Consider the following 19,317-nt stretch of genomic DNA (forward strand, 5'->3'; position numbering starts at 1 on the left):
GTCTGGTGGTCCTTGAAGCACTTGTAACAGCATGACAAGTGCTTCGAGGAGAGGAGGTGCTAGGCCAAGCATAAGTTCAAAGACCACACAGAGATTTGCGAACATGATCATGTTCTCCTGCCTCAACAGATGATGTTTTGTAGCAGAGTTAGACACAGTTTCCTGTATACTATATATATATATATATATATATATATATATATATATATATATATATATATAATAATTATGTGTTACCACGAGGACATTTTTAATGAGACAGATAATGGCTCAGAATACACACAAATTACACAAAACATGCAGACACAAGACATAATCTTTCCAAACTTTTTTCTTTTTTTCTTAAATCAGTTAATTGCACTGACCAACTGCATTGCAGTGTGATGTAAATTGAGTTTTTGTGTCATAAAAAGGAGAGCAAAATAAATAAAAGAATTTAAGCCCTAAGATATATCATCTTTTATATTGCTTTGACTTTTAGACACTGTAAATAAAAGTAAGAGTTGTCCCTCATTGAATTGCTATTCAAATGCTGTATTTTTATATCCATTAACAATCACTCTGAAATTTTATGAAAAAGTAGACAGGGTAACATTAAGAGCTGCAGCTTGTTGTTTCTAAAATTGCAGAGTGACAAACAAATGGTAATACTTTTAATATCTGCTGAGATATAGAAAGTGCCAGGAATGAAAACAACAAGGGATAATGTAAATCTCACCACTATAGCAGGATTTAGCCTGTCTGTCTCTCAATGCCTGACAAGTCTTTTTTTTCTGAAGAGCCTTCTAACATCATCAACAGGTTTGGAAACTAGTTGAATTCAGCATTGATTCTGTAAATGAATAAAAAATATATATCATTGTTTAAAAAGATACCACATTCATTACTTTGAACCTGTCAGGTTGAGTTTTGTCTCCAGCAGAAGAGTCTCATTATCTTTTTGACATACTGTCAACATTGAAGTCCACGTTTTTACGCAATCACCCATCAAACCCTCCCTGCTGCATTATCTCTCCTAAACATCATGCATCATCTCTCGCTGGTAGAATTAGATAGCATTACTGCCCACACAGCCCCTCTCATACACAAGCATGCATGCACAGATCAAATCGATGGCTACCTTCCTCCACATCAGGAAGTGCTGCGCAGTAGGTGGCCAGAGGAGGAGGCCGCCCACTCACAGGATATTCAATTGCAAGCATGTATGAATTCATCCTCTCTCTTCGTCTCACTCATGTTCACTCGGGATCAACCACATTTATACACGCACCTTTGGGCAAGCTGGGCTTTGGTGTCCGTACCCACTCACGCAGACCCAACATAGAAACAAAACACACACACTCTCTGGTGAATAAAAACATCACGGGATTAGTGCTGCATCACATTTAAGAAGTGCTTGGTTTGCTGAATGAACTGTGGTACGAAAATGTTTCATAATGTACTCCTTTTATTACAAAAAATTCACTGGCTTTAAATACACAAACCATTTTGACATTTTATAAGGTTCTGATCTAGCGTTAAGATGAACAGCGCAGAGAGTGAATAAATCTGTGGTGATCTACCCTGATTTCCCATTTTCTAATTTAAAAATCAGGATCATTTGAACGTTTTCTGTTATGAGTTTTGAATATACTCTATAATGGACATGCATTTCTACATCCCTATCCAAAAGATTTTTAAGATAAATGGTAAATGGACTGAACTTATATAACGCTTTTCCAGTCATACTGACCACTCAAAGCGCTGTAGAGAAAAACAAAAATCACATTGTACTCATTTATGACATTGCTGTTCATAGCTATTTGCAAAGTGAGCAAGAACTCCGGCTACATTGTTATAGATATCTGGCTGAACATGTTTTCTTTGTGTTTTGGGTTTAGAAAGTTAGAAAATTGATTAAATGTAAAAGTGAGTGGGAAGGGAAAAAAATGTGATAAAATACAACATGTATTCAATTATTCCATGTATAAGGAAGAGTTTTGGGATAACAACTAAAAGTGATTTTCTCTTATGAAACTTTACACTCCCACTCCTCTACATTTCTCGTGTAAAACATTTAGTTTCAGCAAACTACATTTACAGGACCGTGCAAAATGAGCCAAGCCTCGTTAACATATCATTCCATCAGGGAATGTGGAAATGTGACATTTAAAAGCATTGCTATGGAGGACACATGAATTTTGGGGTCTTTGTGGGCATGCTCATCTGAACACACAACAGAAATTCAGCAGTTGAGACAGGGGTGTGGGTAGTGTGTGTGTGTGTGTGTGGGGGGGGGGGGGGGGAGTAGAAGTTTGATTATTTAAGGAAAGTTTTGAGCTACATGCATAACTGTTGTCATTTTATTCTTACTGCCTTTGGGTAAAAAAAAATCCTGGAATTAAAACGAAGGTATGATTTTGGAAACTATTGCTGCAATAATTTAACAACATTCACAAGTGGATGTTAAAACGGTTTAACCCCAAATTATTCATAAGTATGCAGGTTTAGAAGTACACCTCCAAAGATGAATTTTGTTTCTGACAACAAATTAGACAGACATCTTTAAAAATATAACAAAACAATTTAAAATGCGTATAAAGTTTTTAAACAAATCTGTTTCAATTCAAAAACATTGAATACCATGTTGAAAATTACTTATACCCACTTACTAACAAAAGGCAAATAAATCAATTGGCATTATAGTAATTAAATCCTTATCATTGCTGACCAGCTTTTTACATGTTTCCACTGTTATTTTAGCAAAATTTTGCGTGGTGCTCCAAACCTTTGAGGTTGTAAAGCCTCCTTGCCATCACCCTAATCTTTAGCTCCCTCTACAGATTTTATATCAGATTCAGGTCAGGGCTCTGGCTGGCTCACCCTTAACTGTTTGTATTATTTCCAGTGAAATGAACAGGTGGTGGTAAAATGTAAAGATTACTGTAAACCTACAAGTATGAATAAACTTGGGTTTTAACTGTACAATTCACAAATGAATTAGGCCTTATTATTGCATTTTGTTTTCTTGAAAGCCAATAGACTGAAAATCACAGTAGATCTACCGATTATTAAGGAGCTAAACTCTTTAGTTTGACTTTATATAACATTTTATCACCGCTTGAGATTAAAAGAATTAAGAATATTATGATGAGTCCGCCTTCCCCTTCAGAGCTTGTCCATCCATCCATCCATCCATCCATCCACACCAATGGAAATGTGTATTTTATGGCTTTAATTATAGCACATCTTGAGATTGTTCTGTAGAGCTTGAAACTTTAATGAGACAGTTTTCATTTTTACATTAGACTTTAAAGAATATATTTTAGATTTTGTATTTGTCTTCTACATAAGGCTGTACATATACACAATGAGAAATAACTCCTGCTATAAAGAAAGAAGAAAGGAGTCTTTGAAAAAGGAACTGCTTAGTCTATCACTTAGTCTAGATGGCATTAAATTGGACACCGGCAATAAAGTAGAAAGCCTCGGTGCAGGATATGCCATTTAAATCTTATATTCATAAAATTTAGTTCAAAGTCTTCATCTGATCCAAAACACTACAGCAACAGATCTGATTAAAATTAAAAACAGAGATCATATTTCTCCAATTTTAGCTTCCCTTCATTGGCTCCCTGTTAAATTTATAATTTAAAATTCTTCTTCTCACATAATCAAGCTCCATCATGCATCAGAGATCTATGGAGCCCCTAAAGGAAAATTGAAGGGAAATAATAATAATTAAAAAAAAAGTACTTTCTGGTGCGCACCAGAAAGTACTTTTTTTCGCTTCAATGTCCTTTTAGGGGCTCTGTAGAGACCTGACTGCTCCATATGTTTCTCACAGAGCAGACTGCAGGTCAATTGGTGGTTCCTATAGTCTCTAAAAGTAGACTCTACTCTTCAGGCTCCTCTCCTGTGGAACCAACTACGAGACACCCTGTCTACTTTTAAGACTGGTTTAAAATCTTTTTTTTTTATTTTTTTTATAAAGCTTATAGTTAGAATGGCTTAGGTTATCCTGAACTATTTCTGTAGAGATGCCGCTATAGGCCATAATGTTCACTTTCCCTCACTCTGTTAAACCTACTACTCTCCAATTTTGCATTACTTGCTTTTATTTAAACATTTTCTATTTTTCTGTGTGCTTTCAGGGGCTGTACAGTGGTACAGATGGTAGCACTGTTGCCTTGCAGCACGAAGGTCCTGGGTTTGAATCCCAGTCTAGGATCTTTCTGCAAGCTCTTTGTTGGTTACCAACTATGTGGTCTGGGTTAGTTTTGTAAATAGCGTTTGATGATTTACCCTGTAAAAGGCTTTGGTTGCATCTAAAAACACACACATAAAAACAGATACATTTTGTTTACTATATTTTACAATTAACTCTTTAAGGGCATGCCTAACTTGGCCTCAATCCTAAACTGGTTATCTGTAGATTTCATACATTTAGAGATCCTACCCAAAATAATTGCTTCAACTAATTTGGATGCTATACTGGCCAGGGCTATCAGTCTATAATTGTCCACACTGCCAACCTTCCCAGACTTGTTTTAAATAGCAGGAACTAACAAAACAGATAACATCAAATCTGGTATATTAAAAAAAAAAAAAAAAAAACATGCACTAGAAATGCAGTGAAACAGATAGAAAACAGAGGAGCTAACTTAATGCTTACAAATTTCAGATGCTCAGCTGAAATACCATCCAGCCCTGAGGTTTTGTTGCTCGAGAGATCTGTGATTGCCTTAAATACATTACGTGTTGTAATCACCTCTACATTGTCAACATTATCTTCAAAGTGAAATTCACTTGGGACACAATTAAACAGTCTACTGTAGTGCTGCATCCATAGCTCCAAAATGTTCTCAATCACACAAGGCAAGGATGTTTTTCTGGATGTCAAACCTTCCACATCTTGCCAAAAAACATGTAAATTGTTGCAAAAAAGTTTCCTGGCCATGCAGCCTGCTCTCATTGCACATCATTTTTACTAATGTATCACACAGCATTCCTAAATAGAGCATTAGCAACTCTCTTTCGTTCAAAGACAGACCCGTGTCTAGGCCTTCCTGTCCGGATCAATTCTTTAATTGTCTCCTGAGGCTTGGTCTAAAAAACAGCCACATGGTGATTCCAACCAGGCCATACTCTCTTTTTAGCTTTTAATCTCTGGAGGGGTTTACCTGACTCACCCAACACAATATCATCATACATAGATATGACAGCCCTGTGCTTGGGGTTTTTACAATTACCATCTCTACACATTGCTGCCTCCTTTGGTATTGAGATATTTCCCAATAGCTCATCTGTTGTGGTAGAATAGAAGGGTATATCCTCTCTTGAAATACAACTCCAATCAATATAAGATGAACCACTATAAATTTTCCATTAAGGGTAAAAAAAAAAGACAGTTTATTTGCATCCCAAATGGAATGTGGTCAGCAGTTGCAAGCTCATTATGAATTTTCATTTCTTCTAATGATGCTTGAGCATCTGCTGTAGCACTGCAGTGGTCCAGCCAGGAGGTTGTATGCCACGCCTTGCAAACATTTGTAAAGCTATCAGGCGGCAAAAAGAGTTTTACTAGAATATATGAGCTCATTATCCTCACAAAACTGATTCAAATGCCTTGCAAAAATCTATTTACTATCTGTAACATCTGCATCCATATCACCAATAATAAACACATTAGAACATTTGTTTTCCTGGAAAAAAATAGTTAATAAAAGTTTATTAAAACAATTTTGTTTCATTCTGATGAGACTCATACGGGGTATACATATTTAGGATGATATTCCTTTTCATTCTGTATTAAATGTGTTGCAATACACCAGTCTGCATCTAGTCTGATGACACCGACACAGGAGTCAAGTTTTTTATTCCAGAGAATTACCATTCCATCCTCTCTCCCCAGCCCCATATCATTAAAAGTGTTACACCCAAAATATAAGTTGACTGTATATCTTTTTGAAACTGAGAGCTATTTCATCGGTGCAGTGCCACACGAAAGGCTACCAGTGTTGACCTTTGAACTAGAACAGCTCACCAATAAACACATTGGTAATGCTCTTTTTTTACCTTTTTTTTTTTTTTTTTTTTTTTAGATATTGTCAGTTTAAAATCTATATAAAAGGCAAAAAGTAGAGCAACAGACTAAAATAAAATTTTAGATGCAGCTCACTGGAGGGTTGTTCTACTTTTAGAACAGGCTTGAGGGCACCACATGTGGTCCTTGTGCCTACGGGCGCCATGTTAGTGACCCCTGCTTTAGATGGTTCCTGGGTGGTTATTAATTCAGGCTTCTATAACAAATCATTTGTCCAAAAACAGCAACAGCAGTGTGACAGCGGCCGTGGCAGCTGGCCTGCCACCTTCGTTGCAGCTGCATACCAGTGAAGTTCCCACCGGAAGTGCCACTAAAAGCTGCCGCTTCCGTAAATTGAGCTGGACTTTAGAGGCAAAAACACTCACCCGTTTAGTTGTCACAGTCTTAATGTGGCTCACCGTGCCTGTGTCCACAATCAGCAAACTTTTCCCATTTTCTTCACGCCTGATGTGGTTGGGGCGCACTTCAGTTCTACGTTCAAGCTGCCACTTTCCCTTTTAACAACAGTACTCCATTTTGGGGATCCCCGTTGCCAACCGAGGCGAGTGCCATGGTCACTTCTTCCCCTTTGGTGCATGTTGTAGAAACTGATCCCCCCCCACGCCGGATCACATCCGTTGCAATCACACGGAGATCCGTGCACACATCCACCTGGAGTCTTAGTGCACTCCTCATGGCACCGATGTCCACTGTAGTTGAGCTATCTTCCACACACATCCAGATTAGTGAAACTCACAGGGGGCAGGTTGTCCAAATATTGCGAGACAAAATGTGGAACTTTATCTCCACATTCATTTAACACTTTCAGATAACTCTTAATGTTGTTCATATGCTTTTGCGCTCCTTTATGCACTACATTACGCTGTGATGTAGGGCACAGCTCCAACAAGGCCCTCTTTGAGGCCTCAATCCACTGGAGTCAAAGAGATGAAACTAGTGGGGGGAAAAAGTACAACCAGGGAGAGTATATACTACTACTAATAATAATATATACTGAGAAGAAATGGCAGGCAAAAGGAGAGCTAAGCAGGTGGAAATGAGGAATGGCTGAACTAATGAGAACAGTGGAGCTGAGGTGAGGGTGTAATGAACAGAAACCAAAGAGAAGCAGAAGGAATTCATTTATCTGGAAATATTACCAAATATACATAGAATGAACTAAAATGGATGCAGCTTGAAAATATAAATGGAAAAAAAACATAAAGAAACCCAAAATGTCCTAAGAATAATAAGCATAATGAAATAACGAAAGAAAGCACGACCTGGGAAACCTAACAGCAAAGAAATAGTCAAAATACAAACACAAAAGAAAATCGATTCAAACACCTGATTGTGATATGAACCCCATTTTAAAAAAATCTGAACTATTCCTTTACATGCAAACGGTTTCATCAGAAAACAATACAACTTTGCTCTAATTCCCTGAATACCACGCGTTCATTGTTATTAATTTCCACGAGTACTGCTTCAATAAACATCATCATCAACTTTTGTCTCTAAGGATCAAGAACTAAGACTGCAAATACTTTATTGATGTATTCAGTCCCAAAGAGAACTCTATCTGAACAGATGTTTGGGAAAGGTCAGCAACAATCTTACCTGCTCTTTTCCTTTGCCCTCAAGCTATGAAGTCTTTATGAAGGAGGAGTTAGCAGCTGCCTTTCAGCACTGCAGACACAAAACACTGGTGGTGTTTGATTGCAGAAATAGAAGTATGGTTGGTTGTGAGACATTAGACCATCAGGCTGATTTCTGTTGGACCCTTTGGAGAAGAATTAAATCTTGTTGCTCTTGAAAGTTTCTATTGGCTTTAGTTTACACTTTTAACAGGAAGACAAACACACATCTAATTATAATTAATAGTTAAATCTGTTGTCTTGCATTTAAATTTTGGGGTCTTTCTACACGGAGTTTGCATATTCTGCCTGTGAATGCATGGGTTCTCTCAAATTACTTCTACAATAGAGGTAAAAACAAGACAGTTAGGCTAACTGGTCTGTCTGATTTCCCTTTAGGTCTGAGTGTGTGTATGCATAGTTGTTTATCCTCTATCTATCTGTGGTGTACTGGAGACTATTTCAGTGTGTATGCCGCTTCTCATCCAAAGACAGCTGGAGATAGACAAAGATCAACCACTATGAACCTGCAAGAATCAGTTTGAATGGATGGATGGATTCAAATGTCCACATTTTTATTTTTAAGTAAAACACCATTTCCCCATGTGCCTGGCGTCTTGACAATTTAAAGTTAAATGTGGTTAAGCTGAATAGGCTCTCCAAACATCAGAGTTACACAGTTCAAAAACAAGAATATGGCCATTGTGGCCATATTACTGTATACTAGCAACACTTTACCCCCACATGACTCTCTACCTTACTTTTATTGTACCAAATTTATACAATTACATTTAATTATTAAAAAAATACTACCTCCAGGTGTACTGTAGTTAAACTGCACTGTAACTCTGCTATTCATTGAGTACAATATCTGGATACTCTACCCACCTTAAGTTGCTTCTCTGAAAGAGGAATATGCACATTTTAACTTTTAGTAAACAATACATATTGTCGCTGTAAATATGGTGCCCTGTTCTAACAAATACATATTGCCTACTGTCAGGATTGCTTTCAAAAGTTTTATTTAGAAATCTTTGACCATTGGGAAAAAACAACAACATTCTGCCTGAATTAGTTTTTTTTTCCTTTGTATTATTATCTTATATCAATCTTCAAAATTAAAAATTAAAAATTAAATGCCAATTGTAGACTTAAAGGGGACACAGCTTCCTGTGTCTTTTTTGTGCCAGTCTCAAGCCCAGATGAATGCTGAAGGTCATCCAGCATAAAACTTTGGCCACATTTACCATCGAAGTCAACAACATGATCTCTATACTGTATTGGTTAACAATGACAGGGTAGTGGAAATTGGGCTACTGTGGATCAGCACATAATTGGATTGGATTGGACTGAATTGAATTGAAGAAGGGGAGGAAGCCATAGGCTGAGAAAGAGAAGAGGGAAATGAAAGTTTCTAGGATGGAGAGTAGGGACTTTGAATGGACTATGACAAGAAAAGTTAGAGTTGGCAGACATGATGCAGAGGAGGAAGGTTTACACACTGTGTGTTCAGGAAACCAAGTGGAAAGGTAGCAATACCAGAAGCTTAGGAGTATGATTCAAGCTGCTCTACAATGGTGTGGATGAGCGTAGAATACCTCCAGAGGTCAGAGAGTAGTGATTGGTTCAGATTTCAATGGACACGTTGGAGCCATGACGAGGAAGGGATGAACCAGTTCGATATCCAGAATATGAATACAAAAGGACAGATGGTGGTAGACTTTGCAAAGAGGATGGGAATGGCTGTAGTGAATACTTTCATTCAGAAGAGCCAGGAACACAGGGTGACTTACACAGGTAGGAGCACAGAGGTGGATTACATATTGTGAAAGAGCTCATTGACTGCAAGGTAGTGGTTGGTGATGGAAAGGTTGTTAAATGAGGTTAGGGAAGAATCTCCATGGACTAGGATGTTTGCAGATGACATCGTGATCTGTGGTGAGAGCAGGGAGCAGGTGGAGGAAAACCTAGAAAGATGGAGGTTTGCCCTGGAAAGGAGAGGAAGGAAGGTTAGCCGTAGCAAGACAGAATACATGTGTGTGAATGAGAGGGACCCAAGTGGAGCTGTGAGGTTACATGGAGCAGCGATAAATAAGGTGGAGAATTTTAAATACTTAGGGTTAACAGTTCAGAGCAACGGTGACTGTGGAAAACACACAAAGACATGTGTCCAATCAGGTTGGAAATAGTGGAGAATAGTGTCAGGTGTGTTGTGAGATAAAAAGGTATAAGCGAGAATGAAAGGACAGGTGCACAAAACAGTGGTGAGACCTGCAAATGTTGTATAGTTTAGAGCAGGGGTGTCAAACTCATTTTGGTTTAGGGGCCGCATACAACTTAATCTGATCTCAAGGGTCAGACGTGTAAACTCATTGCAAGATTAAATAGAACTAATAAATGTGGGCTTGTTGTTGATTTTTATGTTAAATTAATTTAACTTTTACACAATATATTATGAATAACCTCAGCGTTTTTAAGAAAAGTATGTGCAATTTCAACAATACTTTTGACTCAGTTAATCATTTACTTGTGCATTATGCATAAGAACTGATCACAGTGATTGTACAATGTTGAAAAACATTCACATTTTTTGGAACTTAAAAACACTGTCCTACATGACAAAATACATTAAACAGATACAAATTAAGAAATGATTAAAATTTTTCCACACCTGAAGCTTAATCTGCTAATTAAAACACAGCGCCCCTCGTGGACAATATAGGAACTGCATATTTTCAATTAAACGAAGTACATGTTTTTTTTTTTCAATAATTGTTTTATCATTCTCTTCCTTTTATCTCCTCTTTCTTTCACCATTTTTTTCTTCTTGTTCTTCCTTTTCTCTCCTACTTTCCCATTGTAGTGTCCATATCATTCGAGATATTCCCCACATGAATCATAATAAAACTATTCACATTCATAAATCAAGCGGAGCACTATGACAAAAGCAGTACTGCTCCGTTTGTGAAAGTCAAATCTGATGAGCTCTTTTTGGCATTAAGACAACAATTCTTTTTTTTTTTTTTTAATAATGATAATGCATTTAGCCACCGGGCCGGACTAAATTGTTCGGCGGGCCGGATCCGGCCTGCGGGCCGTATGTTTGATACCCCTGGTTTAGAGAAAGTGGCATTAAGGATGAGACAGGAGGCACAGCTGAAGGCAGAAGGAATTAAGATGTGGAGGTTCTCTTTGGACGTGACAAGTAGGGATAGGATCAGTAATGGGTACATCAGGAGGACAGCCAGAGAGTCCAGACTGAGATGGTTTGGGCATGTACAAAGGAAGGATTATGAGCACATAATTTGAAAGATGCTGAAGCTGGATCTGCCAGACAGGAGGCCTAGAGGAGGACCAAAGAGGAGATTTATGGGTGGGGTGAAAGATGACATGAAGGTAATTGATGTGAGAGACATACATTCAAGCGACTCTTAAAATGAAAATGACTGAGGCATGTTCTTAAGACAGTGAGAATGGCAACCATCTAACTGGTTATCAATAGTTTGAAGTCTGAGAGGTTGTAGGGCATGGGCAATTTGCACATCTCTGTAGACATAAATATTGATAAATTACATTTCTATCATCTGGTTAAACGTGTGTCAAATGTTTTGCCCAGACAACAGTGTTTATTCCAAACAAAAACAAACTGCAGATTGCACCATTTACGCAAAACCGACAATGTTAAAAGCTGTTCTCTGTCAGCCATCAACTGCATCTGCAGTTGATGGCTGACAGAAAAATAAAACAAATAAAAACACAAACTACTGGGTAGATAAAATTTCATTTCCAGCAAAAAGCACAAGCTCTTCCCTTTCAAGGTACAAACAGTTAGTCTTTTATTTTCCAGACACAACTGTGTTAAAAGCCAACATTGTTGAAGCATCCATTATCCTCCTTTTTTGTGCCTTAGTGTTTTTTGGGAATGAAAGCAACACATTGAAGCATTTTTGTCTGACTAATCTCTGTAAAAGGTCCCTTTTATTTAGAGTAAACTAAAACAAAGTCTAATCTTCTTAAAAACAAAGCCTGTGTGAATGTCTCCGAGAGAAAAATCTCAACCCCACCGACAAGATGCTGCCTGAATAAACGATAGAAAAAATATTTAATGATGTGTGGGTAAAATACAGCCTTTTCACCTAGGAAATCATACCAATTATCCATGGCTCTTAATAAAGAGGCCTATCGGTATCATTAGTAAATGATTCTTGTCAAGCCATTTCCTGGTATTTTGCTACGGGCTGTTACAAAAATATCCCAGTCCTTGCTCAGCAGAGGAAAGAGGGACTACAAACAAACCTTCCTAACCAGTGTATGTAAAATTGGGGCAAAGTTTCCAATATCTATTCCCAAAAAGATATTTTAGTTTCATATGAAATCCTGCTTGTAATGTAAATGATTTAGGTCTTCATATTTCTGTACAAAAAAAAAAATCTTAAAAAAAGGTGTGGGAACTTTATTCAAGGTAGTTAAATGAAAACAATTTCTCTCATCTAGCCCTTAGAGAATTTAGAGAACTCAAACTGAGCCTGAAGGACTAAAACATACAAGTCCATAAACAACTGTTTCAACTCACTGAATCTCTTTGCATCCTTTGTTAAATTCACAATGCGAAATATGCCTTTGTGGCCGTCTGCCCACAGTGGACAGTGAGGATGGCAACAACTTGATGGTGTGCCCTGCCAACAAGCGCACACAGATTTGGAGATTTTACTAAAATCAGGTCAGATCATTTGTGCTACAGAAATTGTATTTATTTATTGTACTGTTTTTTGAAGACAATGTATGGTCTGCATAAAGATGCTGCAGTGAACGAGTGCTTTTCCCGTCCGAACACCTAAGGGTGAAACATTTTCCATGATCAACTGCTGCAGACGAGGCATTTTGCAGCTCGGACTGTTGCAGCGGGCTGTTACCTCCCACCACTGATTGCAGCAGGTGTGCAAACCTGACAGTTTGCCCCAGCACAGAAAGAAAGCCTACAGGTGCCTCTCTCTAATGTACCCACTCTTTGCTCACATGTTTTTGTTTTCTTTTTCTTCACCTGACAACACTCTTTTTTTTTTCTTTTTTTTTTTACCCCTTATGATTTCCTTCCACTCAAATAAGGAATAATGTACGCAACATTTAACCTCTCCACCTCTGACCGCTCCAACCTGTCGGACGCAGACTACCTGAGGCTGCAGGAGCTGACCCACCGCTCCGTCAAAATAAGCATCATCATCGTCCTGGGAGTGATGATCACTTTGGGCAACATTGCAGTGCTCCTGGTCATCACCTCCTCCGTGGCTGGCTGGTCAAGGAACTCCCGCTACTTCCTCCTGTCCCTCACCGCGGCAGACTCCGCGTTCGGCTTGCTGGTCATGCCCCTGAACCTCTGGGTGAGTCTGCTGAAGGACTACAGCGAGGGCCCGGATGCCCTCTGTCATGTGGTGGCTTTTTGCAACGCCACCGTCTACTCCACCTGCATGTACACGCTGGCCACCATCAGCCTGGAGAGGTACATCGCGGTGTTTTACCCGCTGCAGTACTCCACGCTCATGACCAGAAAGCGGACTCTGCTCCTGATCGCCTTCGCCTGGTGCTTCCCTCTCGTCTTGCTCTCGCCCATCACCTTCCCGGACGGCATCATCGAGGTGCACTTCTCCAACGCGTCGCTGGTCTGCAACCCGTCCTACTCCACGAACGTCGCCTACACCTTAAGCTTGACCTGTTTGATATTTTTCCCCTGCTCTATGGTCATGACGTATGCCAACCTGCGGGTGTGGTGCGCGGCCAAGAGGCAGAGGCTGAAACTGCGCAGGTACGGCTGTGCGCTGCGCAGCAGGCACAACGTCGCTGCCAGAGTGCTTGTACCTGTGATGGCGGCCTACTACACATGCTGGACACCCTGCATGGCGGCTATGATCTACAATGGTAAGCAAAACATCACAGCCGATCAGCAACGTGGAAATATTATCCAACTTTTTTGGTCTAAACCTGTGGACCAAACAGTGGCTTTTGGTTAAGACACGTTCTGTCACAATTTATAGAGTACGGTATATTTTGAGATTATTTTAACTTTATTCAACACATTTTACAAAAGTTCACCTCCCTATACATTAATTGTGATCTCAAGATCGCAAACAAGGTTGGAGCAGTCCAGATTATTTAGTTCTTTAGGGGACTAGAGCGTGGGTTTACATCGCAATACATTAGAACATTGTTAAAAAAGTAAATTTGTTACTGTAATTTAATTCAAGAGGTTAAACGCATACTCTATGGATTACAGGTGGACAGCAAAACTTATTGCAGTTTCTCCAAAAAATGTAAATGACCAAAATAAAAAAAAGGAACAGTCTATTTAACACAGAATGTGTACACACAATACCTGGTGGGGGGCTCCTTTTGCATAAATTACAACATCAGTGCTGTGCGGCATGGATGTGGTCAGCCTGTAAATCTGCTGAGTTTTTGTGGAAGCCCAGGTTGCTCTAATAGAGGCTTGTAACATATCTGCAGTTGGGTCTGGTCTGGTGCGTCATATCTTCACCATACATGGTCTACTAGGGTTTTGGTCAGGCCAGTTAGCTGTCATGGCCACTTTCTGGTATTTTTAGCAGACTCAGTAGGTGTTGAATGCAGCTGAAAGATGAAATAAAAAAGTCAGTGGAGCAGCTCTGTGGAAACATGACATTAGACCCCAAGCAGCTTGGATTCTGTGTGCCACTTCATCCCTCAAATGCAACATTTACTTTATTCAAAAAAGAGAACTTTGGCTCACTGGGCAACAGTCCACTAATTTTTCTTCTTATAGGAAGGATGTGTCTGATATCTATGTTTCAGGAGTGGAATACAACTGTGACTGCCAAGGTTATGGATACATCCTTGTGCGGTGGCTTTTGAAGTGCCAATTTCAGCCGCATTCCACACCTTGAGAATCTTCCTCAATTTCTTGAATTTGGCTTTGCTTGAAAATCTTCTCAAGGCTGCAGTGATCGCTGTTGCTTGTACACTTTTTCTACAGCACTTTTACCTTCTGCTTAACTTTCCATGACTCTCTGCCTACCCTTCTCTATGGTAGTGTAGGTCAAATCATTGCCATGACATTTGATTTGAAATCTCCTTATGTAATATTCTAATTTTCAGACAAATTGAGTCTTGAGTTTTCCTTAGCTGGAATCCACGGTCGGTAAAATCTATATAAAGGAACAACCTGAAATACACTGCTCTGTTTGAAATGAATGAGTTTCACATTTTGAATTGAATTAGTGAAATAACTGATTATATTCTAATTTATTGAGTTGCACCTGTGTGTGAGTTATTACTGCTGCATCAGTGACTCTTCTAACAGGATTGCTGTTGCTGTATGTCACAGTGACGACTGAAGAAATTCATTGCACGTATCAAATATTCTAATATTAGACCTGCTTCTTGTGTTGACTGATGTAAAACGGTAAAAACAAATCTCTTGTAACACTTATTTGCATCACTAGAATCTGATGTTGATCCTAGAACTAAAGAGCCATAATATTAAAAATATCTATATATGCTTTCTGTATATATCAACTTTATATTTGAAAATATTTAAAGTTTTGTTGTTTTAAAGTGAGTAAGACATCTGTCTTTCAAAATGAAGCATCTTGTCGTCATTCCCCCCATCAAATCTGTCAGTTTGTGCCAAAGTTGTGGGAGGAATAGCTGTCAGAGTTATTCATGTAATCATGGGCATGAATGTACTTTTTAAGGCCAGCTATGACTCAGACTTTTTTGACTCTTTCTAATTTGCCCTGATCATGGGCTGTCTTGGAGTAATCAGTGTTAAAGTGGAGTTGTGGCTGAATATATTTAGAAGTAAAGACCCCCCCCCCTCCTTTTTTTTTTTTTTTTCAAATGTGCCTCTAATCCAACAGACACAGATGAAAATCCATGCAAAGTGAAGCCAAGAGTCTTAATTTAAACTACAAGTGTGCACTCGTCAAAACGCTCATGAGCCTCACAGTAATGCACTTTACTTGGTTCCACTAAGTCTCAGCTACTTGATCATGAGCTAATTTACTGTAAAAGCTATAAATTATTCACAGCCAGTTTGATTACCAGACACGGGTGAGGCATCATATGTGTTTAAAATATAGATATTATACATCCTAAATATAAATAAACAAAAATCTGGGCAGAGGAGCTTTCGTTTTCTTATCTGTATGCCTGAAAAATTAAATATGTCTCACTTGTTCTTTAGTTTCTGCAAGGATTGTTTATCAGATTCAGCTCTGATTTGGGCTACACCTTTCCAAAATGTTTGTACTGCTTCATATTATTAGATATCAAGCCCTTTGTGTATCTAGTAATGTCCAGGGTATTTGATGTTGAATGCTGGCTTGTGGTATCCAACAGAAAACTGATTTAGTTGTGACAAATTTTCTTTGGAATCGTATTTGGTTAGTTTGAATACCAAAGGCTCATTTTTAAACATCACATTTCTATTACCAACCTTGTTTGAATCGTTTCTTGTTACCTGGTGGTTTAGATATAACATCATGACTATCAGAAATAATAGGTGGTGAAATGGAAAGAAAAATAAAGCAACAGTGATGCTGATTTGTGGTCCAGCAAATAAGTGTTTTGCCACTGATTACAGATAAGAGGTTTGAATAAATTGGAACATAAAACTGGATTTCTAGACATAAGGGATGGGCGTTACAACAACCTGCTTGTTTAAACTGTCATTGTTCCATCTAGAAAATGTATTGGTGGGTACCAGGGGAGTGGTGGCCTAGTGGTTAGAGCAGGGCTCCTGTGTCCTGGGAAGGCTGCAAGTTCCCTGGTTCGAATCCTACAGCCTGCCACTCTAGGTCTTATCACTGACCAAGACTCTTAAGTCCAGATTGCTCCCCAGATTGCTCCACCTTACTGCTCCCTATGGGATGGGTTAAAGGCAGAGGACAAATTTCACTGGAATGTACAAAAGTTGCAATGAGGGTTAAAGCTGGTTACAATTACTGCTCTGAAAAATATATTTGTGGAGTAAAACTAAAACATTGGCATATGGTAGATGATCAGCTGAAGGATGATGCATCTTTCAAAGGCTTTGTCGCGTCTTGGCTGGATTTTATTTAGTACGTGGTTTTAAGATTTTGCTTTAATGCCTTAAAATAAGACACACTGATAACGCCATAAAGATATGAGATTAAAGATGTATTAAAGGAAGGAGATGGATTAACAAGAAGATGGGATTGGATCATCTGGGGAGACTTGCTTAAGATAGAACTCAACGTGGGGGTGCAGTCTTCAGGAAATGGCTTATTCCCAACCCCAATAAGCCCCCCCCCCCCCAACACCAAAGAGAAGAGGATGAGGAAATAAGGATGAGGAGGATGGCACGAAGGGAAGGGAAGGAGAAGGATGAGGATGATGGGATGAATGAAAGTGAGGGATGAGGATGACAGGAAGGAAGACGAGGTAACAATATGATTGAGGGGAGGGTGTGGTTGTGAGAATGTGACAGACTGAGGTTAGGTGAACTGAGTATAAATGAACTGCTAGTTTCATTTATGCGAGGTGGGGTAGAGGCGTGACCTTGCATCCAAACCTAAGTTAATATATTAACTGTGTCCAGGCAAAATGTTTACCACCCTGCCAGTACAAGGGATTGATTGAAAAAAAATTCCAAAGACAAACTCTGAACAACCTGTAGAAAATAAATAAAATGTATTGCCCTCTAGACAGTTGCAAAATGAGGGTCTTAACTCATTAGATATGTAAATCAAATCATGTAGTTCTTGCATGAAAGGTGGCCTGGACGAGTCCCTCTATTTAAACCACCGACTTGCCAGCCATAAATTTGTAATTTGTGTAAAATTTGTCCACATATGACCTGTCTATATGTTGTTTTTTATTTTTAAGTTATAAGCTACCCCAATGCCAAATCTGCATACAATTTTTTTCTTTTGCTGTTACCACTAATTAAGTGTGCAAAGAATCTCAATACAGGTTTCAAATTATGATCAAATACAGTGCGGGGGGGGGATGGGAAATATAATTTTACTTTAGAGAGAGTCAAATTAGATACCTCATACATAATTAGCTGGCCACAATGAATAGCCATATTTTCTTGCAGTGCATAAAGTCACGCCGCTCCTGAAGAGATGCCATCATGGGCAGTGAGACATATTTCCCATATCCAAAAAAATGCCACTGGCTATATATGATCAAAAAAGGTAGTAGCTTTATTTGCAAACTGTGCACCTGTGTAATTTCTGTCATCAGACTGATTCCTTTTGTTTAACATTTCCTGACCCACAGCAGTCTCGGGGAGTAGCGTACCAGAGTGGGTCGAGTTCGTCGTGGTGTGGCTCCCGACCTCCAATGGTTTCCTCAACTGCATCTTCTACTTCTGGATAAACAAAAACTTTCGCAGGAAGTTCTACCTTATTCTGCAGAGGCTGGCTCTGGCCCTCTGTCCTGAACTGGCAGACACCTTTGGGTGGAGCACCACTTCATCGGCGCAGTCCATCTCAGGAATCTTCGGCAATAACAACATGGTCCATGAGCGCTCCTCCAGCGTGTCCTCCACCTGCACCTTGCTGAGCTTGGCTTAAGACCTCTGACCCCAGAAAAAAAAGTGCAGCTAAGGACGTGGTCAGTGACCTGCATAATTTTAAAGTCATTGCTCAGTTATTGGTGTTTTAACAAACTAAAGCACTGCACTGCAAATGGTTTGAAATTCTGAACGATTCTGACGGTGACATTTCAGGGGGAAAAGGAAAATCAGCACCAGCGTAAACTGTATTGTTTTTATACATGTTATTTCCAACTGAAAACAGCATTCAGCTGAAAGGGGCAAATGCTCCATTTATAACTGATTTGGATGAGGTTATTTTTCTCAAAGATGTACCATTGCCATGATTTGATTTATAATCCAAGATGGCCTCTTAAACCACCTTTTTAGTTCTTTTATAGCTAGCCATCAAGTTTGTCTGTGCTACAGGTATGCCTGTCATTATTCTGCACACACCTCTTTTTAATGCGTCAACCTGTAACTTATCACAGCACATTTCGATCGGTCCATATTTGTCATTTAGCTCATCAGAAGAAATTGATATTTAGGCCCCTTCTCATGTGAAGATCTTTGTGAACGCTGCCAGCAGATTTCAAACACTTTGAACTACTGAGGCTATCAACCTTTATCCGTTTCAAACTATTTGACATATACCAGCTAAGAGAAGTTAACCTTTAAGTCACAGCATTTCGGTGCATGCAAGGAGAAAAGTAATTAAGCGCCTGGACCACAGAAAGGTCACCACGTTCGTGCCGGTAGGAGACAACTTGTATTTGGATGATTTTGGGCGCAGAATCTACATAATACATCTAGATGGAGGAATTGCAGCTTTGTGTGTTTTTGTCTTTGAATAAAGTTTTGTCATGATGGTTAATTTTTGAGTTGAAAATTTGTATACGTTTATTTAAACTTCTGCTTGGTATAACAATCAGTGAAAATCAGGTGAAAAAATAATGAAAGAAATGATTACTTTCATATATTTTCTAATTTGCTTGTACACTGGTAATATAAAGAAAATATTGGTTTAAGAATGTGCAAAAATAAAGTATGATGCCTTGGATTATGTGTGTGAATTGACCGAT

The 19,317-nt window shown here is 38.9% G+C and overlaps 1 protein-coding gene across 2 annotated transcripts; it reads left to right on the plus strand.

The window, feature by feature from the left end:
* Positions 1-12,538: 12,538 nt before the first annotated feature.
* LOC105933489 (probable G-protein coupled receptor 21) lies at positions 12,539-19,115 on the plus strand. 2 transcript variants are annotated; one of them, XM_012873063.3, is made up of 3 exons: positions 12,539-12,683; positions 12,808-13,614; positions 17,980-19,115. In XM_012873063.3, the coding sequence occupies exons 2-3, from the start codon at positions 12,813-12,815 to the stop codon at positions 18,273-18,275; spliced, it is 1,098 nt and encodes a 365-aa protein (XP_012728517.1). In that variant the 5' UTR covers positions 12,539-12,683; positions 12,808-12,812; the 3' UTR covers positions 18,276-19,115. The 2 variants fall into 2 exon arrangements, with proteins under 2 accessions (XP_012728517.1, XP_035985897.1); XM_036130004.1 differs by lacking the exon at positions 12,539-12,683 and having other exon boundaries at positions 12,754-13,614.
* The last annotated feature ends 202 nt before the right edge of the window (positions 19,116-19,317 follow it).

Source organism: Fundulus heteroclitus, unplaced genomic scaffold (assembly GCF_011125445.2).
Source record: "Fundulus heteroclitus isolate FHET01 unplaced genomic scaffold, MU-UCD_Fhet_4.1 scaffold_277, whole genome shotgun sequence".
In the NCBI taxonomy this organism is placed as follows: domain Eukaryota; kingdom Metazoa; phylum Chordata; class Actinopteri; order Cyprinodontiformes; family Fundulidae; genus Fundulus; species Fundulus heteroclitus.